The sequence below is a fragment of the Heptranchias perlo genome, chromosome 41 (genome assembly GCF_035084215.1).
Source record: "Heptranchias perlo isolate sHepPer1 chromosome 41, sHepPer1.hap1, whole genome shotgun sequence".
NCBI classification, from domain to species: Eukaryota; Metazoa; Chordata; class Chondrichthyes; order Hexanchiformes; family Hexanchidae; genus Heptranchias; species Heptranchias perlo.
Genome location: NC_090365.1, coordinates 11443132 through 11468109, shown reverse-complemented (window position 1 = coordinate 11468109; position 24978 = coordinate 11443132). Strand labels below are relative to the sequence as shown.

General features: G+C 45.3%; 1 protein-coding gene across 1 annotated transcript in view; it reads right to left on the bottom strand.

The window, feature by feature from the left end:
- The window catches only part of LOC137305873 (rho GTPase-activating protein 11A-like), a 54057-nt gene that overhangs the window by 6244 nt on the left and 22835 nt on the right, over nt 1-24978 (bottom strand). The window contains exons 6-12 of the mRNA XM_067974809.1: nt 23185-23348; nt 20181-20327; nt 18655-18732; nt 15925-16030; nt 11084-11169; nt 7921-8089; nt 338-440 (exon numbers count right to left, since the gene is read on the bottom strand). Coding sequence (XP_067830910.1) covers nt 338-440; nt 7921-8089; nt 11084-11169; nt 15925-16030; nt 18655-18732; nt 20181-20327; nt 23185-23348 — 853 coding nt within the window. The remainder of the gene's footprint in view (nt 1-337; nt 441-7920; nt 8090-11083; nt 11170-15924; nt 16031-18654; nt 18733-20180; nt 20328-23184; nt 23349-24978) is intronic.

Here is a 24978-nt window from a genome sequence, read left to right as displayed (position 1 = left end):
TTTGCAGCGCTCCCGAGTGCTGCCTAACTGACAATGACCTGCAACCCAGGGACTTTCTGGTTATCAGGTTCAGCCACACATCACCTTTAACAACTGCGGCACTGGGGAAAGTGGCCAACAATTGGCGGTTAAATCATCACATCTTCCAGTGGCATAAATGTATTGGACGAGAATGATTTGGGCAATGTCTATATTCTGGAGTTGCACCTCTTTGAATCCTGGGTTTTATTAAGAAAAGAATTAGCAGCCAGAATTTCTATCGTAAATAGTGTTATCAAAAGGTTCAACTCAAAGGTTTCTTCACAAAACCCTCCGTCCTTCCACAGATTTAACTTACTGAATCTTTGCATCTGTTAAGACCAAAGCATCGCAGTGATTTCCTGACCCTCTCCTTCGGGTGGGCTAGGGGCCATGGGCTGGCTTCTCTCTTGGGTGGAGCTCTGGAAAACACAAGGAGAGCAGTCAACAGTAAATGCTTGGCAGCACATCCCAAAATCCCAGCGTCAGGAAGGCAGTTGGACGAGACGGATTCATTTAAAAAGGGAAGTGCCGCCAGAAGCTCTTCCCAGAAACCTGGGAACAGGACGGGTTAGCCTAGTGGGGGAGCCCCAAATAGTTGGATGTTTGCCTGCTGATTGGAAGCATCGAGTTCAAGTCCCCCAGACTGCCGTTACTTCAGCTCGATTGAGTTGGCAACATGCACCCAGTCCTCAAGATGCAGTGCGCCATCACCAAGGGAGGGAAAAGCAGATACCATCCAACAAGGGGAGCAAAAAGAATTGCTCCCATTTTCTTTTCCCTCCCACCCTGCTTCCAACATTCTCCTCCTGAAGCACTTGGCCAGGGGCTACGGAAAAGTCCCCATTGCTCTCCGCCACCACACCCAAGTGACCATTCTTCATGCGTGAGCCTGAACAGAATGTTGGAAGACTAATTTAACATTGACAGCGTCGAAGCCCAGCCTGAACCAGTCCTCATGCAAAATACCCTTCCCAGCTGGAGTGACTGGATAGTCATGAGGAGTGGGAATCTGACTGATTCTCCACTCCCTAAAGAAAGATTTATAAAGCGCCTTTCATGACCTCAGGACATCCCAAAGTGCTTTACAGCCAATGAAATACTTCTTTTTTTTTTTGAAGTGTAGTCACTGTTGTAATGTAGGAAACGTGGCAGCCAATTAGCACACAGCAAGATCCCACAAACAGCAATGTGATAATGACCAGATAATCTGTTTTTAGTGATGTTGGTTGAGGGACAAATATTGGCCAGAACTCCCGTGTTCTTCTTCAAAATAGTGCCATGGGATCTTTTACGTCCACCTGAGGGGGCAGACAGAGCCTCAGTTTAACGTCTCATCCAACAGACGGCACCTCTGACAGTGCAGCACTCCCTCAGTACCGCACTGGGAGAGTCAGCCTAGATTTTATGCTCAGTGCTACCAATGAGCCACAGCTGACAATAATATTGTAGCAGCCACTCTGCAGTTGAGATCTGTTAATTCAGCACAGACCAAGGACCTTCCCGATCTGTGTGGCTTCTAATATCACATCAGGCAGGACGGCTACCCACTACGTAACCGAGGAAAGCTCAAATGTATAATTTTCTAAACTGGATAAATCACATGAACATATATTTATCTGACTCTAATAAATTCCGCAGACCAAGATGGGCATCTGCATTGCGCTAAGGCTTTTCTCATGCTAAGCTTGTAATTAGACAACTGATACTTCATTCAAGATTTCTAACAGAGCGCTACACATGTGGACTTTGAATAATTCATTTTGTAACCTACTTTAAATTAAAAGTTGATGGCTGTCAAACTATTCTACTCGCAAGGCAGAAATCTCCTTCCATAAAATGTCACTTCAGAGATGCTGCTTCAGGGAAAGTTCAGTCATACTGTAACTGGGATAGTCACAATCCACAGGCGTTAAACTTTAGTCAGATTTGACGATGGAGTCTTTAGACATTATGCTTTACATTCATTTATTGGTAATTTTTACTTGTAGTTATCCCATTTCAGCTTTCTCTCCTTCCCCTCGGCAGCCTCTCCTCCTCACATATTCCCGCTCTGTGGTAGGAATTCCAGACCGTGCACATCTCAATGGACCTCGTGAATCAACAACAACTTGCATTTATATAGCGTCTTTAATGGAGTAAAACGTCCCAAGGCGCTTTACAGGAGTGTAATCAAACAAAATTTGACACCAAGCCACATAAGGAGATGTTAGGACAGGTTGGTCAAAGAGGTAGGTTTTAAGGAGCGACTTAAAAGGAGGAGAGAGAGGTGAAGGGATTCCAGAACTTAGGGCCCAGACAGCTGAAGGCACGGCCGCCAATGTTGGGGTGAAGGGAGTCGGGGATGTGCCAGGAGTTGTGAAGTAGACAGCAACACCTCCATATGGTCAGTTTGTCCACTCCTCTTCCCCCCCCCTCCCCCTCAGACAGCCTAGGTGAATTTGGCAAGTTTGCTTTTTAAGGGGAACTCAAAGTTTAAATATGAGCAAGAATTAAGCTTGACGCCTCCAGCTAAAATTCCAGCACTGTTATAAACCGTCCAAATCATGTTGGTTCATAATTTTGAAAAATTGTAAGTTATATTAATATCAGATTGGGACATCAGTCACACCAAATATTAATGTTAGATTTTACATTAAGGAGACTATCAAGATAAATTATTCTTTACAAAACAATTTGAATGAATATCTGAGACATTCATCCGGAAACCTGGGAAAATTTAATCAAAGATTGTGCTGTCTGGAAATCGACTGTGAAACTTGGCACCACACACGTTGAACCCAACAGGGTGCTAGTAGCAGTAGAAACGCAACCAGCAACATCTGGCAGATAGACAACGGATGTGAGAAACACATGCTCGTCCATGAGCATTGAGAAAGTAAAAAGACTTGCATTTATATAGTGCCTTTATCGACCTCAGGACGTCCCAAAGCGCTTTACAGCCAATGAAGTGTCGTCACCTTGTAATGTAGGAAAAGCGGCAGCCAATTTGTGCACAGCAAGATCCCACAAACAGCAACGTGATAATGACCAGATAATCTGTTTCAGTGGTGTTGGTTGAGGGATAAATATTGGCCAAGACACTGGGGAGAATGCTCCTGCTCGTCTTCAAAATAGTGCCATGGGATCCACCTGAAAGGGCAGACGGGGCCTTGGTTTAACATCTCATCTGACAGTGTAGCACTCCCTCAGTACTGCACAGGAGTGTCAGTCTGGATTATGTGCTCAAGTCCCTGGATTGGGACTTGAACTCACAACCTTCTGACTCAGAGGCAAGAATGCTACCAACTTTGCCACAGCTGACACCATGATTGAGCTTTGTTCTATGGAGTCAGTCCTGCCAGCATTACTGAGCGTAACTCTTTCCTATGCTTGCATGTCATGGACATAATTACTTTGAAGTAACTTAAATTATTACACCTATGAAATGGAGTTATAAATAGATTACATCAACAGACGATTCAAACTATCAAAACCATGCTTTTACCAAAACAATACAAGAAGTGCCAGCACAGTCCAGATGGGAAGGATTAAATGGTAAGAGAAAAACAATCCAGGAACACTGGGACATATCTAAATCATGGGCTGAGCCGTAATATTAAACCAGGCAATCACCCTCTCACCTAGCACCATGCTTAGCAGTCAGAGTGCCCCAAGCCTCTTACTCCTCAATGGAAAGGAAGGTGGATATTTCATTATGCTTTAGGGTGGACTTCATTTTATGGACCAGAACCATGAAGGTCATTAGATGCCCCACTTACCCTCTTGAGGTAAATACAAGTAGGCGGCTTCAGATTTTACCTTAGCTTCCACAATCTCTGCAAAATGGGATAGGACCTCAGCAATGTTTCGACCACGAGGCAGAATCTGTCGATATAAATTGTCTGCAAAACCTTGAATTTCCAGCCAAACTGCCCTCCATCCTATTGGAACACAGGGGAGATGGGTTTCGCCACGTAAATATCTATGACAGCTTCTTGGGTTTTCCCAAAGAGCCTGAGGTACCTCGTGTTTAGGAAGATTACTACATTAAAACATGGACATTTCTGGACTGAGATTGAAAAATCCAGGAAGTTTTGTTTTGGAAAACAGAGTCTCCAGAGCAGCATTGCTCAAGAGAGGCAGTCACCAAGAACAGAAATTAAAGGGGAGCCTTCATTTTGGAGCAATACCATTGATACATATTGTTTTGTCTCCTACTGTAACTCATTCTTTCCTTGGGTTTCATAAATGGAACTCATCTCAGGCTTTTCTTCATTTGAAGTCACCTCATCATAACTTTCTCATCCTCCCTCCTACTCTTCTGAACTTAGTTTCCTGCCTTGACCTAGACACCTAGGTTTCTCAATGAAAATAAAGCAATGGGGTGTTCTGACTGTCACAAGTTGTGTGCAAGCTTGATTGACACCCCATCCACCACCCTAAACATTCACTCCCTTCACCACCGGCGCACAGTGGCTGCAGTGTGTACCATCCACAGGATGCACTGCAGCAACTCGCCAAATCTTCAACAGCACCTCCCAAACCCGCAGCCTCTACCACCTAGAAGGACAAGGGCAGCAGGCACATGGGAACAACACCACCTGCACGTTCCCCTCCAAGCGACACACCATCCCGACTTGGAAATATATCGCCGTTCCTTCATCGTCGCTGGGTCAAAATCCTGGAACTCCCTACCTAACAGCACTGTGGGAGAACCTTCACCACACGGACTGCAGCGGTTCAAGAAGGCGGCTCACCACCACCTTCTCAGGGCAATTAGGGATGGGCAATAAATGCTGGCCTCGCCAGCGACGCCCACATCCAATGAACGAATAAAAAAAGTCAATCTTTTATTAATATTTACACATAACTACCTAAACTAAAAATCACAGCATCAGACATTCCCAGGATCACCAGGGTTCATGAGCCAAGACCTTGGCCTACAGATTAGGCTCAGACTCTGAATGCAGTTGTCCCCATTGAGAAAGGACTAGAGCTAAATCTGTGTCTTAGTTTGTCGTGGAATCAGGATTAGTTTGGTACTCTAAGATGTAAAATACTTGAGTGGATGAAGCAATCTCAGAGCAATAGTGTCAGATATGTCAGGACAGAAGGGCACAGGTTTAAAGGCTGTGAAGGAGACGTTTAGAGTAGATGCCAGGAAACATCACTTTACAAAGAGAGTGATCAACACCTGGAGCATTATACTGCGTAACACACTGCAGTATTCTTCTGTTGTTAAGATATGGCTATGTATGAAAGGTATAAAGGGTTTTTATGGAGTAAATAAGGAGAAACTGTTTCCACTGGCAGGAGTGTCGGTAACTAGAGGACAAGATTTAAGATGATTGGCAAAGAACCCCAGAGGGGATGAGGAGAATTTTTTTTTAATGCAGCGAGTTGTTATGATCTGGAATGCGCTGCCTGAAAGGGCGGTGGAAGCAGATTCAATAGTAACTTTCAAAAGAGAATTGGATAAATACTTGAAGAGGAAAAATTGGCAGGGCTATGGGAAAAGAGTAGGGGTGTGGATAGCTCTTTCAAAGAGCCAGAACAGGCACGATGGGCCAAATGGCCTCCTTTGTGTTTTATATTTCTGTGATTCTCGGAGATTCACAATATATTAATGAAATTCTTATGGTGCTGTGCACAGTAAGTTTAAGGATGTGCTATTTTAAAATGACAGGAACGATATACCAATTCGAATAGGATTCAGGGTGGAAGATGTCATTGCTTTGCATTCTTGACATCAATGAGTGGATTTAAAGCTCAAATTGACAATGGGAACCCTGGTTTTATTTAATTGAGACACAATGAAGAATGTGTAGGATGTGGGATTAGTACGTTGCTGGGGACAGCACTCGAAGGCCGTTTTGCAGCTGTACGAGTTCAGTGTAGGAAGCCGATGTTTCATTTTTTGGGTCAAAATGCCCCAGATTTTGCTATGGCAGGGCATCTAACAGCATCTGCCTTTAGTTAGACTTGCCCTTGCATGTTTAGGTTTTAAAATTTTTTTTGCGTGGTAAGTTGCTGAAAGTGCGAGCTAATAATAGCACAGCGAGGGAAACAGGGCGTCTGGGACCTGAGTGAACGGGGCAAGCATAGGGCTGCAATAAATAGGGGAAATGTAAAAGAAACTAACAGTTAATATTCTAGACTGAAAATACCATTTTCTTATTCAACTGCAATGATATATATTGTAGCAGCTGGGAGATCGCTAAAGGACACTTCTATGACACAAACTGACTCATTTCCAGTTATATCACTTAGAACATTTACATCATTATCCTGAAACCCTCATCACACATCAAGTACTTTGTAGGAAGAAGATATCAACATCTACGGCGAAACTCACCACCAGGACTGCATGGGGCTGGCCCAAAAACATTTTGATATTACACCAAAAAATGGAAATATAGGACTGTTTGAGGCCGCGTTGCTTCTATCTAAACATTACTACCTGATGCAAGAAAGAACTTGTATTTATATAGTGCCTTTCATGCCCCCGACACCTCTGAAAGTGCTTTACAGGCAATCGATTACTTCTGAAGCGCAGCCATTACATAGAGTTTATAGCACAGAAACAGGCCATTCGGCCCAACTGGTCTGTGCTGTTGGTTATGCTCCACACAATCCTCTTCATCTAACCCTTTCTCCCTCATGTACTTATCTAGCTTCCCCTTAAAGGCATCTTCTAGCTTCCCCTTAGTCATTCTTGTTATGCAGGCAAATGCAGTAATCATTTTGCACACAGCAAGATCCCACAAACAGCAATGAGATGAATGAGCAGATAAACTGATTTTAGTGGTATTGGTGGAGGGAGAAATGTTGGCCTGAACACGCTGATCTCCTCTGAAAAGTGCCATGGGATCTTTTTACATCGTCCTGAACAGGCAGATGGGATCTCAATTGAAAGCCGGCATCTCTGGCTATATAGCACTGCACTCAAGTGCCAGCCTAGATTATATGTTCAAGTTTATACCAGGATTTGAATTCACAACCCCATCTCACTCGGAGGCGAACATGCTAAAAGCGGAACCAAACTGACATTTACCTAGTCTCCTCTCCGACTCTTTTCAGTCTCGATAGTGTCCTGCATTATGGGTACGTGAACTGATTTGATATCACTCATTCCAAATTGCAGTCCTTGGGCAGCAGATTTGGCTACAGGCTGTCAGTGTGGAACTTGGACACATGACATCACGTCTCCTCACAAGGGGCAAGAGTCTCTCTTCATCTCAGTTACTCAATTTAAGAGAATCTCAAGAGTTTGCAAGGCAATTAAAAGTCTTTTTATGGTTTATGAGGCAATCTGAAACTCTTGGCCAGATTAGTGCCTAAAATCACTCCTAGTAATCTATCCCCTGTGCTGATGTCAAAAATGCTGGAAATACACAGGACGTCTATTGGCATCTGAAAGAGCAAGGGTAATGTTTCAAGTCAAGACCCTTTGTTCTAAATAAGGTCCTATCTACAACATTAACCTGCCGTTAACCTTCATTACAACAGTGACTACACTTCAAAAGTACTTTGTTGACTGTAAAGTGCTTTGGGACGTCCTGAGATTGTGAAAGGTGCTGTAGAAATGTTTGTTAGTAAGTTGGAACTTTCTTTCTTTCTCTTTTTCTTTCCTTCCTTCGTCTTTTCAGGCACTGCCCGCTGGGTGTTCCAGCAATTTCTATTTTTACTCCAGATATTCCACATTCGCAGTTTTGTTTTTTATCTCTCTTAACTCTGCCTGGTTGTGACATCATTTGGATAAATTCACAATTTGTCCCCGCAGAGTCCTGGTACGGCCCCTTTGGTTTCCAAAATCAAAGAGGGTCAATGTGGAACGTCAAGATCAATTCTGTTTATCCTGAAACTCAATACAAGGTAAACGGAGACAGCATGATGCACTTTACCAGTGTCCAGTCCTACCTCTGTGTCCGACTACAGGGTGCTTTCCTGTTCCCTTCCCTCTTCATTGAGGAGGTAGGTAGAGCTTTACTGCCCTCTGCTGATGGCATGGCGCCTTCCATCGAAGGCTTCAGGAAAACAGACGGACTCTCCATCCCCTCAGAGAGGGGATCCTCGGCCTGGCAGCAAACTGTAATAAAGAAGTCACAACACATCCTGAGAAGAGAGATTCCATTTTTTTCCCCTTTGAGCATCTTGGACACATATACTGGTACAGTAGGAGATCGTCCTTCTCCGTGGCAGCTCACGGATGGACAGGTTTTTCAGGGCAGGAAGGTTCGTCCATCATCTCCCCCCACAAGAAAGTCCAATTCCCATCAATGCTGTTCCACAGGCACGTTTACAGATGAAACACCCAGTTACTCCAGAGTAATTATTCCAGCACCCAGTTACTCCACAGTAATTATTCCAGCACCCAGTTACTCCACAGTAATTATTCCAGCACCCAGTTACTCCACAGTAATTATTCCAGCACCCAGTTACTCCACAGTAATTATTCCAGAACCCAGTTACTCCACAGTAATTAATCCAGCACCCAGTTACTCCACAGTAATTATTCCAGCACCCAGTTACTCCACAGTAATTATTCCAGCACCCAGTTACTCCACAGTAATTATTCCAGCACCCAGTTACTCCACAGTAATTATTCCAGCACCCAGTTACTCCACAGTAATTATTCCAGCACCCAGTTACTCCACAGTAATTATTCCAGCACCCAGTTACTCCACAGTAATTATTCCAGCACCCAGTTACTCCACAGTAATTATTCCAGCACCCAGTTACTCCACAGTAATTATTCCAGCACCCAGTTACTCCACAGTAATTATTCCAGCACCCAGTTACTCCACAGTAATTAATCCAGCACCCAGTTACTCCACAGTAATTAATCCAGCACCCAGTTACTCCACAGTAATTATTCCAGCACCCAGTTACTCCACAGTAATTATTCCAGCACCCAGTTACTGCACAGTAATTAATCCAGCACCTAGTTACTCCACAGTAATTATTCCAGCACCCACTTACTGCACAGTAATTAATCCAGCACCCAGGTACTGGAGGAGGGGGTGGGGGGCATGGTGCAAGCGAGCGGAGACCCGGGGACGTGGAAGCCTCATTTCTATAAACTCCCACCCGAACCCAGCCAGATCCAAGACATGGCCAGTGGGTGGGAGTCGGAATTTGATGACAGGCAGCCGCAGGAGGATCCAGTATAGTGGTGAAGGGGGATCTGAATGTGATCAGGTGGAGCCTGGGGTAAGGGAGGTCCTAGACTTCCTTGAGATTCCTGGAGGAGCATTCCTGGCCCACAAGGAAACCTAAAAAAACACTTTAAAACTTACCTTTCTGTGCCTCTTCTGGTCCACGATCTGCCTCCCGGTGGGTCTGGCCTGATGGGGAAGTAGTCACTGCTCCCGCACTCAGGCCTCCGGTTTCTGCCAGGCCAGGGGTGGAGGGGGGAGTTAAAATTGGAGCCATAATCTTAAGATTAGAGCTAGGCCATTTAGAAGGGAAATCAGGAATCACTTTTTCCCACAAAGGGTAGTGGAAATCTGGAACTCTCTCCCCCAAAAGGCTGTCGATGATGGGGATCAATTGGAGTTTTCAAGACTGAGATCGACAGATTTTTGTAGGGTGAGGGTATCAAGGGATATGGAGCAAAGGCGGGTAAATGGAGTTGAGGCACAGATCAGCCATGAGCTAACTGAATGGCAGAATAGGCTCAATGGGCTGAATGGCCTACTCTTGTTCCTATGCCTTATTTATGAGGAGAGAGTAGAGAAATTAGGGCTCTTTTCACTCAAACAGTGATGGTTAAGAGGAGATTTGATAGAGGTTTTCAAAATTATAAGGGGTTTCAATAAGAAAAATGTCCATTGGTTGGTGAATCAGTAAGTAAAGGACATAAATCTAAAATCATCACCAAAAGAACAAAGGGGGAGCTCAGGGACAATCGGTTTGTCTTTTTGTTTTACACAGAGCTATTAGGACATGGATTACCAACAATAACGTATTTCTGTAGCACCTTTAACATAGAAAAAGGTCCAAAGGTGCTTCATACAGGTGTAATCAGACAAAAATAGACGCCAAGCCAAAGAAGGAAATGGTAGGAGGGGTGAGCAAAAGCATGGCCAAAGAGGTAGGTTTTAAGGAGGGTCTTAAAGGAGGAGAGAGAGGTAGAGTACCCAACCAGAAGCAATGGTGAAAGCAGAATACCAGCTTTTAAAAGTAGACTAGTGAAAGACAGACAGACTTGCATTTATAAAGTGGCTTTCATGATCTCAGGACGTCACAAAGCACTTTCCAGCCAATTAAATACTTTTGAAGTGTTGTTACTGTTGTAATGTAGGAAATGCAGCAGCCAATTTGTGCACAGCAAGATCCCACTAACAGCAATGTGATAATGACCAGATAATCTGTTTATCATAATGCTGGTTGAGGGATAAATATTGGAGACCAGGGAGAACTCCCCTGATCTTCTTCGAAATAATGCCGTGGGATCCTTTGGTTGAAAAAGAAAAAATTAAATGGGTACGGGGAACGGAACCAAATGGATATCTCCTCAAGAGCACAGGTGCAACAGGCTGAATGGCCTCCTTCTGCACTGTAAAAGTCTATGATTCCAGTGTGAAGGTTTTTGTTCATCTGGTGAAAACATTTCAGTGATCCCATCTTGCCCTTAACTAAAACTTTCCTGGCTATATTTTCAACCAGCAGCATTGTCCATGCCGCCACAGTGGGCCTGGTCACCAAGTCACAACTTGGTGTCTCCTTTGAGCACCTCACCCTATTACCACCCCTTCGCCATTGTCTGCCGCCTCCCCCAAGCTCCTCTCCTCCCTCAGCCTCTTCACTGAGCGCCGACTCATCCTCAGCAATTTCAATCTCAATCTCACTCCCCTTGCCCCCTCTCGACACCTCTTCCGCCATATATAAACTCTCCTACCTATATTCACAGCCACCCCCCCCTCGACCCCTGTGGCCTCTCTACTCCCAAGGCAACCACAAAAAAAACCCAAACATTCATTACCTCATGAGATCAGATGTTGGGGATAAAGTGTTGGAGTGAGACTACGGAGAAACCCTGCTTAGCCCAGACACACAACAAATTACAACACACAATGACCTGCAGAGGTCGAATTCGCCACTCCTGGACTGCGACCATCTAGAGGAGATTTAGGTTCAGCCTCAGTTAACTCTGTCACTGATCGCCTGCAGTGAAAAAAGAGACAATTAAAACTGAAAAAATGAGAGATCGCAATGACCAAGCGGACCAGAAGAGATCCTTAGAAACAATCCTGTGTCTGTATATGGAGAATGGGACGCTGTGTCCAGTTGCCATTCCTGGAACTGCCACCAAGAGCCAGCAACGTAAATACCTCCTATTGTAACTTCCAGTGCTCCAGCATCCCAATCACTGCTTACACATTGGTCTGTCACTGAACTTACTGTAATTTGCAGTATTAGAATCATAGAGCACAGCAGACGGCCATTCGGTCCTTCGATCTTTGAAAGAGCTATCCGATTAGTCCCACTCCCCCTACTCATTCCCCATAGTCCTGCAAACATTTCCTTTTCAAGTATTTATCCAATTCCCTTTTGAAAGTCACTATTGAATCTGCTTCCTCCGCCCTTTCAGGCAGTGCACTCCAGATCATAACAACTCGGTAGAAAAAAAATTCTCCTCATCTCCCCTTTGGTTCTTTTGCCAATTACCATAAATCTGTGCCCTCTGTTACCGACCCTCCTGCCAGTGAAAACAGATTCTCCTCATTTAATCATTTTGAACGTAATCTTGTTTAAAAAAATGAGTTATTTAATTTTAGCATGACGTTAGTCTGAGCCATACATTGTATTTAGGACAATCATTTTTATGAAGTACTAGCAGATCTTTGGTGTTGTGATGTGTCCACCTCAATGCTGGTTTTTCTACTTGGTTCTCTCACATTAGATGCACTTCCCATCCCGTCAGTTATAATTTGTTATTGTTTTATGAAAATGAAATTCCGACCAATCAGGTGGAAGGGTGATGCAAAATTTGCATTTAGAAGAGTGTGACACCCAAAGCGTGACAGGTAAAATGCACACCACAGGCAGAACTTTGAGTTACACCCACAGTAAATCAGAGGCTACAGTGGGTTATAACATTAGGGGAGATAGCAACAAAGTACAGCATTTACAAGATGTGTTCTCTATACTTGAAATATTATATAGATAAACATACTAGCAGATCTTGCAGGACATTGTTTATGGAGAGTCAGAGATTACATCGTAGCAAAGCTGGGAGTGGGGAGGGAGTCCGTACCTCCAGTGACAGAATTTGAAAAGAAATTCTCTCCACATTCAGTAAAGGAAATGCTTTTGAGTGGTTCCTAGAAAAAAATACCCACTGTATGTAGATACAACAGAGAGAGTCTAACCACCTCCCCTTGACATTCAACGGCATTACCATCGCCGAATCCCCCACCATCAACATCCTGGGGGGGTCACCATTGACCAGAAACTTAATTGGACCAGCCACATAAATACTGTGGCTACAAGAGCAGGTCAGAGGCTGGGTATTCTGCAGTGAGTGACTCACCTCCTGACTCCCCAAAGCCTTTCCACCATCTACAAGGCACAAGTCAGGAGTGTGATGGAATACTCTCCACTTGCCTGGATGAGTGCAGCTCCAACAACACTCAAGAAGCTCGACACCATCCAGGACAAAGCAGCCCGCTTGATTGGCACCCCATCCACCACCCTAAACATTCACTCCCTTCACCACCGGCGCACTGTGTCTGCAGTGTGTACCATCCACAGGATGCACTGCAGCAACTCGCCAAGGCTTCTTCGACAGCACCTCCCAAACCCGCGACCTCTACCACCTAGAAGGACAAGGGCAGCAGGCACATGGGAACAACACCACCTGCACGTTCCCCTCCAAGTCACACACCATCCCGACTTGGAAATATATCGCCGTTCCTTCATCGTCGCTGGGTCAAAATCCTGGAACTCCCTTCCTAACAGCACTGTGGGAGAACCTTCACCACACGGACTGCAGCGGTTCAAGAAGGCGGCTCACCACCACCTTCTCAAGGACAATTAGGGATGGGCAATAAATGCTGGCCTCGCCAGTGATGCCCACATCCCATGAATGAGAAAAAAAACAACTTGCATTTATATAGCACCTTTAACGAAGTAAAACATCCCAAGGTGCTTCACAGCAGCGTTAATCAAACAAAATTTGACACTGAGCCACACAAGGAGGTATTAGGGTAGATGATCAAAAGCTTCGACAAAGAGGTGGGTTTTATGGAGTGTCTTACAGGAGGAGAGTGAGGCAGAGAGGTTTAGGGAGGGAATTCCAGAGCTTAGGGCCTAGGCAGCTGAAGGCATAGCCGCCAATGGTGGAGCGATTAAAATCGGGGATGAGCAAGAGGCAAGAATTGGAGGAGTGCAGAGATCTCAGAGGATTGTAGGGCTGAAGGAGGTTACAGAGATAGGGAGGGGCGAGGCCGGGGAGGGATTTGAAAACAAGGATGAGAATTTTAAAATCGAAGTGTTGCCAGACTGGGAGCCAATGTAGGTCAGCGAGCACAGGGGTGATGGGTGAACAGGACTTGGTGCGAGTTAGGATACGGGCAGCAGGGTTTTGGATGAGCTCAAGTTTATGGAGGGTGGAAGATGGGAGGCCGGCCAGGAGAGCATTGGAATAGTAGAGTCTGGAGGTAATAAGAGCACGGATGAGGGTTTCAGCAGCAGATGAGCTGATAATTAAAGTACCAGTTACCTAAATAATGCTGTTTACATCAGCAATTGTTGTTTTCAATGTTCTCCATATAAACTATCGTTACAAAATATAAAGATTCCACTTGAATTGTTGAAAGTTTAATTTGTTACGCACGTAATATGATGTAATGACTACAGAGTGATCTAATTTGGGGGGTTTTCAGGAAAATTAACATTTTACTGTACGTTTGATACAAAAAACCCCCAATTCTGGTGACTTTCACTGTTCTAAAATTGGAGCTTTTCATTCTCAGCAATTGTCCACTGGAGTGGGCAGGATTTACACACACGTTCTGTGAGCTGCCAGTTTTGCTGTCGATCAGGAACATTGAGGAGCTGCGTGCACAGGTGCATGCTGGAAGCTCTAGTCTGTTAGCTGACTGACAGTGACGGGAACCTGAATGGACTCGAGGCCCAAGCTCTTCACATCAGGGCTGCGGGGAAAGAGCGGGGGAAATAGGACTAACTGGATTACTCTGACAAAGAGCCGGCATGGGCTCGATGGGCTGAATGGCCTCCTGTGCTTTAACCATTCTAATGATGAGTAGAGGTTTCTGGCACAAAACATTGCTCCAGGTATTTCAAATCCAGAAAATACTGATCTACAGGTAACTTTTATTATTTCCTTATAAATATTGAACTTTATCATGTGACAAACCTTTTGTCCAGTAGCAAATGTCCAGCTTATTAAAGAACCCAAGGTGGCAGCCAATAGGATTTTCACAATTTTTTTGGAGCAATTTGATTGGTTCAGCTTTTTAAAAGACGTTTCCATTCATAGTTTTTTGAACTTCATGATTGGTGATTTGCATTGCTACTTATTAATTGGTGACTCCTACATTGCCTACCAATCCAGTTGCACCAATGGGTGCAGTTTATGCTACAGTTATATAAAGCTCTGGTTAGACCCCATCTGGAGTTCTACGTTCAGTTCTGGGCACCACACACCTCAGGAAGGATATATTGGCCTTGCAGGGGATGCAGCGCAGATTCACCAGAATGATACCAGGGCTAAAAGGGTTAAATTATGAGGACAGGTTGGATAGACTAGGCTTGTATTCCCTGCAGTATAAAAGATTACGGGGTGATCTAATTGAGATGTTTAAGATGATTAAAAGATTTGATAGGGTAGATAGAGAGAAACTATTTCCTCTGATGGGGGAGTGAACAAGGGCGAATAACCTAAAAAATTAGAACTTGGCCATTTAGGGGTGATGTCAGGGAGCACTTTTTCACACAAAGGGGAGTGGAAATCTGGAACTCTTTCCCCCAAAAAAGCTGTTGAGGCTGGGGGTCAATTGAAAATTTAAAAACTGAGATTGATAGATATTTGTGAGGTAAGAGTATTAAGGCAGGTAAATGGGGTTAAGATACAGATCAGCCATGATCTAACTGAATGGCGGAACAGGCTCGAGGGGCTGAACGGCCTCCTCCTCTCTTTTGCCGCTGTTTTATGAACACGGAATTTGAAGCAATCAAGTGCAGCTATAACACAGAAATAAATTTGCATCTGGAAAGTGTGACCACTGAAGTGTGACAGGGAAAACACGTTACCCTATAGCGAGGACCTCAGCCACTTTCCCCCTAGCCACACATCTCTATCAGCCAATGCCACTCCGAGTTGGTCACCAGGGCAAACACCTGATGCGGTTTTCTCTCCTCTGCTGCATGAAGATGCCCAGTCTCTGCGTGGCGCCTCCCTGCACGGCCCAGCCGAGATAGGGAACTCGAAGCTGTGTAATTCATCACTAATAAATCCAATAGGGAATTCAGGAGAAACTTCTTTGCCCAAAGAGTGGTTAGAACGTGGAACTCATTACCACAAGGAATAGTTGAGGTGAATAGCATAGATGCCTTTAGGGAGAAGCTAGATAAACACATGAGGGAGAAAAGAATGGAAGGATATGCTGATAGGGTGAGATGAAGAGGGGCGGGAGGAGGCTCATGTGGAGCATAAATGTGGGCACAGACCAGATGGGCCGAATGGCCTATTTCTGTGCTGTAGCCTCTGTGTAATTCCACTCAGGGCGTGCACTATATTGCCATTCCAATAATGTGTGTCACTACCTCACATGCAATGCTCTCGAGAATACGTTTATTTTTAAACCCCAAGGTTGCTTGAAAAAGATTTGAAATTTCCAATTTGGTTGGTAATGTTTTTTTTAAATTCAACCAAGGGTTTGCTCATTCAATTACCTCCTTTTTGCTGTGATCCCTGGATTTTGAGAAGACTCATCAGTTGCTTTCCGCTTTGCTGTGAGCAGAGTGTTAGCCACAGGACTTACTGTTTGCTGAAGAGCAACTGAAAGGAAATAAACAGAACACACAGCGTAAAACCTCAAAGTATAAACCGAGCAGAGTTTATATTATGAAGCTATTTTCCCAATGCTATATTCTGAATTAATAGTAAAAATATTAGATGACTCTGGCACCTACACAGCGCCCGGTTACATTAAAATGTCTCAAAGGATTTCGGATTGAACATAGTAACTGTTATTACACAGGAAAATGCAGCAGTCTGTTAGCATTAACCAATGTTTCACAAATGGCAATGAGATGAATTACTAGTTAATCTCGGGGTTTTTTTATTGTTGATCAGGAGAACTCCCTGCTCTTCCACGAAAAGCACCATGGAATCTTTGACCACCAGAATGGCCAGGTGAGGACTAGTTTAAGGTCTCATCCAAAAGACGGTACCTCCGACAGTGCGGCATTCCCTCAGTACTGCGCTGAAGTCTTAGACTGGAATGTGTGTTGGAGGGAGGTTCGAATGTATAACCTTCATAATTGTCAGCCGCGGCTCAGTGGGTAGCACTCTCGCCTCGGAGTCAGAAAGTTGTAGGTTCAAGTCCCACTCCAGAGACTTGAGCACAAAAATCGAGGCTGACTCTCCCAGTGCAGTACTGAGGGAGTGCTGCACTGTCGGAGGTGCCGTCATTCAGATGAGACGTTAAACTGAGGCCCTCTCAGGGGGACATAAAAGGTCCCATCGCACTATTCGAAGGAGAGTTCTCCTCAGTGTCCTGGTCAACATTTATCACTAAAACAGATTATCACAATGCTCTTTGTGGGATCTTGCTATGCACAAGTTGGCTGCAGCGTTTCCTGCATTACAACAGTGACAACACTTCATTGGCTGTAAAGCACTTTGGGATGTCCAAGGTAGTGAAAGGCAACGATATAAATACAAGTTCTTTCTTTTCTTTTTTCTGACCCAGAGGTGAGTGCCATCTGCAATGATCTGGAATGCGCTGCCTGAAAGGGCGGTGGAAGCAGATTCAATCGTAACTTTCCAAAGGGAATTGGATAAATACTTGCAAGGGAGAAATTTGCAGGGCTATGGGGAAAGAGCAGGGGGAGTGGGACTAATTGGATAGCTCTTTCAAAGAGCCAGCACAGGCAGGATGGGTCTTACAAGAATCTTATATCTGTGCTAGATGATTCTATAAAATCACGAACTGCGAACCTAAGATTTCCCAAGATGCACTCCCTGCGAGCAACGCTCCAAATCACCCCCAATTGGTCAGAGACTACGCGGTTTTTTCCAAACTAGTTCTAAGGGTTAGATCAGATTTCATTTTTAATTTAAAAGTAAATTTATTTTCCACCCTTTGCTGTTAAGTAAACTGTCCGTGAGTTGAGGGGACACACTGCACAGAGCTGCACCTAAAACCTGATTTGTGAGGCTCTGTGGCAGCCCACTAAGGGGTGCGTAAAGAGTGGGGGGGCTGAAGTGAGTGACTCACTCACCCACTGAGAATATGAATTAGGGACGGGTGGGGGTAAATCCACATTCTGTCCTGCCTTCGCAAAGCATTCTACAGTTCCAATACACCAGGTCACGCTGGTCCCATCACTTCATCTCTGCTGCCCGTACCCTAAATCGCACCATGTCTCAATCACCCATCACCCCTTGCTGACCTACATGACCTGCTGACCCCAGTCTGGCAATGCCTCAATTTTAAAATTCTCATCCTTGTTTTCAAATCCCTCCATGGCCTCGCCCCTCCCTATCTCTGTAACCTCCTCCAGTCCTACAACCCTCACAGATCTCTGCGCTCCTCCAATTCTGGCCTCTTGCGCATCCCCGATTTTCATCGCTCCACCAATGGCGGCCGTGCCTTCAGCTGCCTAGGCCCTAAGCTCTGGAATTCCTTCCCTAAACCTCTCTACCTCTCTCTCCTCAAAACCTACCTCTTTGACCAAGCTATTGGTCACCTGTCCTAATGTCTCCTTCTTTGGCTCAGTGTCAATTTATTTTTTGTTTGATAATCGCTCCTGTGAAGTGCCTTGGGACGTTTTACCTTGTTAAAGGCGCTATATAAATGCAAGTTATTCTCATTGTACCAGCATTGCAGGCCAGGGACCTCTAGTTCAATCCCTGAACCAATCAAATGCTCCAGGGGAATTAGGACAACGTAGGACCACGTCTGAACAGCAGATACTTCCATCTCAGGAAAGGGGCAAACCAACCCAATATTACCCATCCATGTGGAGTAGAGCACACCCTTAGGATGATCCTGGAATTAGAGGCACTCGTGAACAAGCCCACAGCTTAGAGTATCCCACCCTCCCAGCTGAAGGGCCCAAGTGCGTCCGTACAACTGCACGTCTTCAGTTGAATGCAAAGCTACATCAGAAGATGAAGAGAGGTGGAGAAAATCTTCAAGAATGAAAGATGCTCTCTTTTTCTGTAAAATGATTCCCTATGCCAGGTGAAAAAGCAGGTAAGGCAGGGGTCAATCGTGAGAAAGGGATGGGCTTGTTTGGGCCGAGTGACCTTTTCCAATTTCCAAGAATCCTTATGCTCTAATATCTTACACAATTGGGGTCAGACTATGCTGATATCCTTTAGAACCCGAATATCACAGCTTGGCAGACTCTGCTATCAGTCGGGCAGTGAGGGATCTCAGAAACACAACCTACCAGAGACCCTGCCAATCTGGGGAGTGCTGGATTGAGTGATCGAAGTCTTCAACTTGCTCAGTGCTCCACTGACAATGACTGGGAAGAAAGCAGAGACATTAGGCACCTGGTCTGTCACATTAAAACCCCCAGCTACAATAGTATATTGCATTAAGGGCCTCTGTCTTCCTAGTTAAAAAAAAATAAACCGCATTGCAGTGACTCGCGCTGCATTAGATATATCTGCAGCAGAAAGTTTCCCAGTGACCAGATATAGCTACTCTGGACATTTGGGAATTTCTGTATTGAGTCTAATTATAAAGAACAATTAGATGGGGTGCAGCAGAGATTGGATGAAGAGTAAAACTTCCTTAACCATGTCCCATCAACGTGCCTCCCTCTGAACCAAATCTCCTATCGCAACAGTATGTAAACTTTACACGGTAACTCATCGCATATTGATGCATGACTCTGCAGAGGAGTCCTCCAATTTGACTCCACGAGGTGAATTCCTGATCTTATTGTGCGGCCAACAGACACTAAGCAGATGGCAGTTTCATCCAAAACTCTGCTGCCCGTACCCTAAATCGCACCAAGTCTCGTTCACCCATCACCCCTGTGCTCGCTGACCTACATCGGCTCCCGGTCTACCAAAGCCTCAGATTTAAAATTCTCATCCTCATGTTCAAATCCCTCCATGGCCTCGCCCCTCCCTATCTCAGTAACCCCCTACAATCCTCCGAGATCTCTGCGCTTCTCCAATTCTGGCCTCTTGTTCATCTCCCATTTTCTTCGCTCCACCATTGGCTGCCGTGCCTTCAGCTGCCTAGGCCCTAAGCTCTGGAACTCCCTCCCTAAACCTCTCCGCCTCCCTCTCCTCCTTTAAGATGCTCCCTTAAAATATACCTCTTCAACCAAGCTTTTGGTCACCTGTGCTAATATCTCCTTATGTGACTCGGTGTCAGATTTTGTTTGATTACACTCCGCCTTGGGATGTCTTACTACGTTAAAGGTGCTATATAAACGCAAATTGTTTGCGGTCATCCCAGCTACTTCAGCCTCCTCCAATGGTCAACTTCAGAGTATTGGTTTATGAGCCAGCCATTTGGACTGGCTGTTGTTGTTTTTGCATCTCCGCAAGAGTGGAAGGACTCGCAGACTGAATAACAGTCTAACAGGCCATGATGTGAATGCTCCTAACCATCTTTGTACCAGCCGACGGGGTAGTTAGTCCTATCCGGCGGGAGAGTTTTATGGGCTCCCACAACCCACGAGTATCCCACTGGATGTGAACCGAGATCCAGAGCTCCGGTCTCCACTCACCGGGACTGTCTGGAGTGGGATTCGAACCCTGCACCTTCTGCCTCAGAGGTGGGAATGCTACCACTGAGCTAAAGGATGGCTCCGTATTGACTGGTGAATAGTAATTGGCATGGTGACACCTCATGGTGGGGGGGCAAACACCAAATGACCTTTGGACTTTCATTGTGGTGTTCAACTTCCTCCAAAGATGTAGAGCTTTGCTGACTCCATTTCCCAATACTGACCACCAACACTCCGCCGTGGCCTCTTTCCCTGCTTCATTGTAACCGTCTTGCGGCCTTCATCCTGAGAATCAGCAGAGGACACCAGGCACCTGGGCTCTGCATCCAAGAGAACAGGGAGCTTTTCCAGAATAAACGGCGGAAGGTGACCTAAAAGGCAGGATAACGGAGAACAGGAAGTGAGCGCACAGACATATGCACAGCATCAGGATTGATCCCACACACAGCACCAAGACTGACCAACGGACGTCACGAAGATCGATCCCAGGCACTGTGCAACTTGCATTTATATAGTGCCTTTCATGATCTCAGGATGTCCCAAAATGCTTTACAGCCAATGAAGTACTTTTGAAGTGTAGTCACTGTTGTAATGTAGGAAACGTGGCAGCCAATTTGCGCACAGCAAGATCCCACAAACAGCAATGTGATAATGACCAGATAATCTGTTTTTAGCTGTTGGTTGAGGGATAAATATTGGCCAGGACACCCGAAAGAATTCCCCAGCTCTTATTCAGAATAGTGCCATGGGATCTTTTACCTCCACCCGAGAGGGCAGACGAGGACTTGGTTTAACGTCTCATCCGAAAGACGGCACCTCCGACAGTGCATCTTCTGTGTCAGCCTGGATTGTGGGCTCGGGTCTCCGGCGTGGGGCTGGAACCCACAACCTTCTGACTCAGAGGAGAGAGTGCTACCACTGAGCCACGGCTGAACCCAACCCAACCCGAAATATAACACAAATACATGCACATTCTGGTCAGGATTCATTCAGCTGTGGGAGTTAGTCAACAGGAACAAAATTCTTAATGGACTGTTGTTAATGTTTACTCAGTCACAGTAACTTCTAAATGCAAGAGCACCCCGAATTTACACAGTAAAGACAATCTAGACGGGGAAAGCTTTAGGGGTGATCACTCCCCACTGCCTCAAAGTTCAAATTCAGCATCAAGAGGCAGCGACCAAAGGAAACAGACTGAGTTACCCAAATACTCATTTCAAAACTTGGGGCAAAATAATAGGGTTCTCGAGTGCTTTGGTACAACCTTACTTGGGAGTACCGTGTCCAGCTTTGGTGCAGCGCCTCAGAAGGACATTATAGCCTGGAGGTTTCTTGGTGCTGCTTCAGCTCAGCTGCCGTAACTTCACCGGAAGCATGGCAGAAACACAGTTTACGCGCATAACCAGGGTTCCCGCCACACCGGGAGTAGCTAAGAGAAAACTTCCAGCCTACGATGCTGATAAAGGTACAGAGAAGGGCGATAATGGTGATGCCCAACCGGAGAACATCGAGCCACGCACATAGACTTGATGCCTCGAGTCTGTACTCACTGGAGAGACAGAGGGGATCTGATCCAGGAATTTATCATCAAGGGCATAGACAGCACACAGAGAGATATGGTGTTTGATGTGATGGCGTCGGGTAGCACAGAGGAAGTAAAGGGTGAAGTTGGACGACAAGGTTTTACCTTTCCCAGAGAGTGATCAACCTGTGGGACAGGATAATAGTATCAGCCGTGGCTCAGCGGGTAGCACTCTCGCCTCTGAGTCAGAAGGTTGTGGGTTCAAGCCTCCCTCCAGAGACTTGAGCACATAATCTAGGCTGGCACTCCCAGTGCAGCACCGAGGGAGTGCTGCACTGTCGGAGGTGCCATCTTTCAAATGAGACGTTAAATCGAGGCCCCTCTCGGGTGGATGTAAAAGATCCCATGGCACTATTGCGAAGAGCAGGAGAGTTCTCCCTTGTGTCCTGGGCCAATATTTATCCCTCAACCAACATTACTAAAAAAACAGATTATCTAGTCATTTATTCTGTGAGTTGTGGCAATTTCCAGTGATGATGATCAGTCTTGGAGCTGATGGGGTGAAGATACATATTTCTGAAGGAACATTCTGTTCTAGATTTCCTTTCTCCTTCGCTTCCTCTCAATTTGGATTCAGATAAATGTCATGCACTGGGCTGTGGTCTGGTCAGCAGGCTGACCAGGGTGTAGGGATCAGTTTAGCCTGTCACCCTGCCAATGATGCAGCCAAGATCAGCAACTCCAATCATCTTAATCAGATTTCCCGATTTCCACAAAGGAAATGCCTGCACATCGCTGTGAGATATCTTCCCCTCCAATGGGTACCAACAGGCACTAGAGGAAAGGAGTCAGATACAAACCCATTCCGTGGCCTTTGCTGGTCTTCAGTCAACCGTAAATTCTCACTCACACTCTGCGGGAGGTACTTGGATTCACGCTCACAGCTCCCAGTGATACAGCCAAGATCAGGAACCCCAATGTTTGGGAAGAGTCACAGTGGCAGAATAGGATGAGTTTTAACCCACGGGAGTCCTGCACTGTGAGAACGAGTGGGAGGACATTCAACTCAAGGCACTCAATACAACAGACATTGGGAAGGTTTGCTTGCGACTTGGCACATAAGAATTCGAAACCTGGCTCTGGTGTGCTAATTGGAGGACTGCAGGATCTTATTTTAAAAGAACAAATAAACACTTTGTTTAAAAAAAAATGACGCCACATTATCTTTAATGTTCAAAATCATGAAGGGTTTTGATAGAGTAAATAAGGAGAAACTGTTTCCACTGGCAGGAGGGTCGGTCAGCAGAGGACACAGATTTAAGATAATTGGCAAAAGAACCAGATGGCAAATGAGGAGAAGATTTTTTTTTAGCGAGTTGTTATGATCTGGAGTGCTCTCCCTTAAAGGGCGGTAGAAGCAGATTCAATAGTAACTTTCAAAAGGGAAGTGGATAGATACTTAGCTCTTTCAAAGAGTCGGTACAGGCACGATGGGCCGAATGGCCTCCTTCTATGCTGTGTGATTCTATAATATTAATAGTCCATAGATGCAGCAACGTACAAACAATGCTACAAAGCTGGGTTATCATATTCCACCTCCAGGAAGATATTAGTAATATAATTTCACACGAATACATACCAGGAGATCAATTTTAGAGACTCCAAATGGAGGATTTTGTGGCAAACTAGTTTTAATGCAGACTCACCAATATTTTGGGCTTGGATTATGAGGGTCTCTGCGGCCACAGTGAGTAATGGAAGCACTTTCTCCACATTACCAGCCAGCTTGTCATTTGCATCAAAGAGCTGAAAGAGGTTTGGAGTGAAGACAACTGCCAGGTTATGGACCCCCATCTTATTCTCTTCCGATCTGAATTAAAGGGGGGAAAATGTAGAAATCAGTAACTTCTCCAGTAGAGAGTGACATAATTAAAGCAAGGAAAGACAAAAATACCCCCTTAATCCTTTCAGTGTCCCTTCCAAACGAGTTTAATAATTTTAGATTTTAATCACCCATTTTCTCTTGGACATTCTGTAACCATTTACACCTCATCTGGACCAATCTTCTGTTTCCATGTGTCTCTCATTATTATCTCCTTTTGTCTTGCACCGTCATCCTTTGTCATTTAATCACTCCTGCCCTCAACCCTACCCCAGTCCTTTCCCATTTGTTCTTTCCTCCCTCCCCCTTTTCCCTGGCTCTCTTCTTGCTGAGAATCTTTTAACATCTACCAGTTCTGATGGAAGGTCTTCGACCTGCAACGTTAACTCTGCTTCTCTCTCCACAGATGCTGCCTGACCTGCTGAGTGTTTCCAGCATTTTCTGTCCGATTTCCAGTGTCCGCAGTGGGTACCTCGGTCCCCATAGTTACCCCCTTCTTCCTCCCATACATAGAATGATACAGCACAGAAGGAGACCATTCAGTCCATCATGCCTGTGCCAGCTCTTTGAAAGAGCTATCCATTTAGTCCCACTCCCCTGCTCTTTCCCCATATTTTGCAAATTATCCCCCTGCATGTATTTATCCAATTCCCTTTTGAAAGTTATTACTGAATTTGCTTCCACCACCCCTTCAGGCAGTGAAATTATGTCGCGCCTCTAGTTCTTTTGCCAATTACCTTAAATCTGGGTCCTCTGGTTACCGACCCTTCTGCCACTGGAAAGAGTTTCTCCTTATTTACTCTATCAAAACCCTCCATGATTTTGAACACCTCTATCAAACCTCCCCTGAACCTTCTCTGCTCGAAGGAGAACAATCCCAGTCTCTCCACGTAACTGAAGTCTTTCATCCCTGGTACCATTCTAGTAAATCTCGTCTGCACCCTCTCTAAGACCTTGACATCCTTCCTAAGGTGTGCTGCCCAGAATTGGCCACAATACTGCAGCTGGGGCCTGACCAGTGTGCTATAAAGTTTTGCATAACTTCCTTGCTTTTGTACTCTTTGCCTCTATTAATAAAGCCAAGGATCCTGTATGCCTTAACAGCTTTATTAACTTGTCCTGCCTCCTTCAAAGACTTGTGTACTTGGGCTATCTTGGCCGATGCCAAGCTACCGTTTGCAACCCCTCACTGCCGCCCCTCACTGGATGCATATGGAACTGTTCTTTGTAACCCCAATGCTCAATCCTTATGGAGGACCTTCACTTGGGCTGCCCATTGTGTCCCACCTGTTCGGCCCAGACCAGTTAAACATAAGAAATAGGAGCAGGAGTAGGCCAATCAGCCCCTCGAGCCTGCTCCGCCATTCAATAAGATCATGGCTGATCTGATCCTAACCTCAAATCTAAATTCATGTCCAATTTCCTGCCTGCTCCCCGTAACCCCTAATTCCCTTTACTTCTAGGAAACTGTCTATTTCTGTTTTAAATTTATTTAATGATGTAGCTTCCACAGCTTCCTGGGGCAGCAAATTCCACAGACCTACTACCCTCTGAGTGAAGAAGTTTCTCCTCATCTCACTTTTGAAAGAGCAGCCCCTTATTCTAAGATTATGCCCCC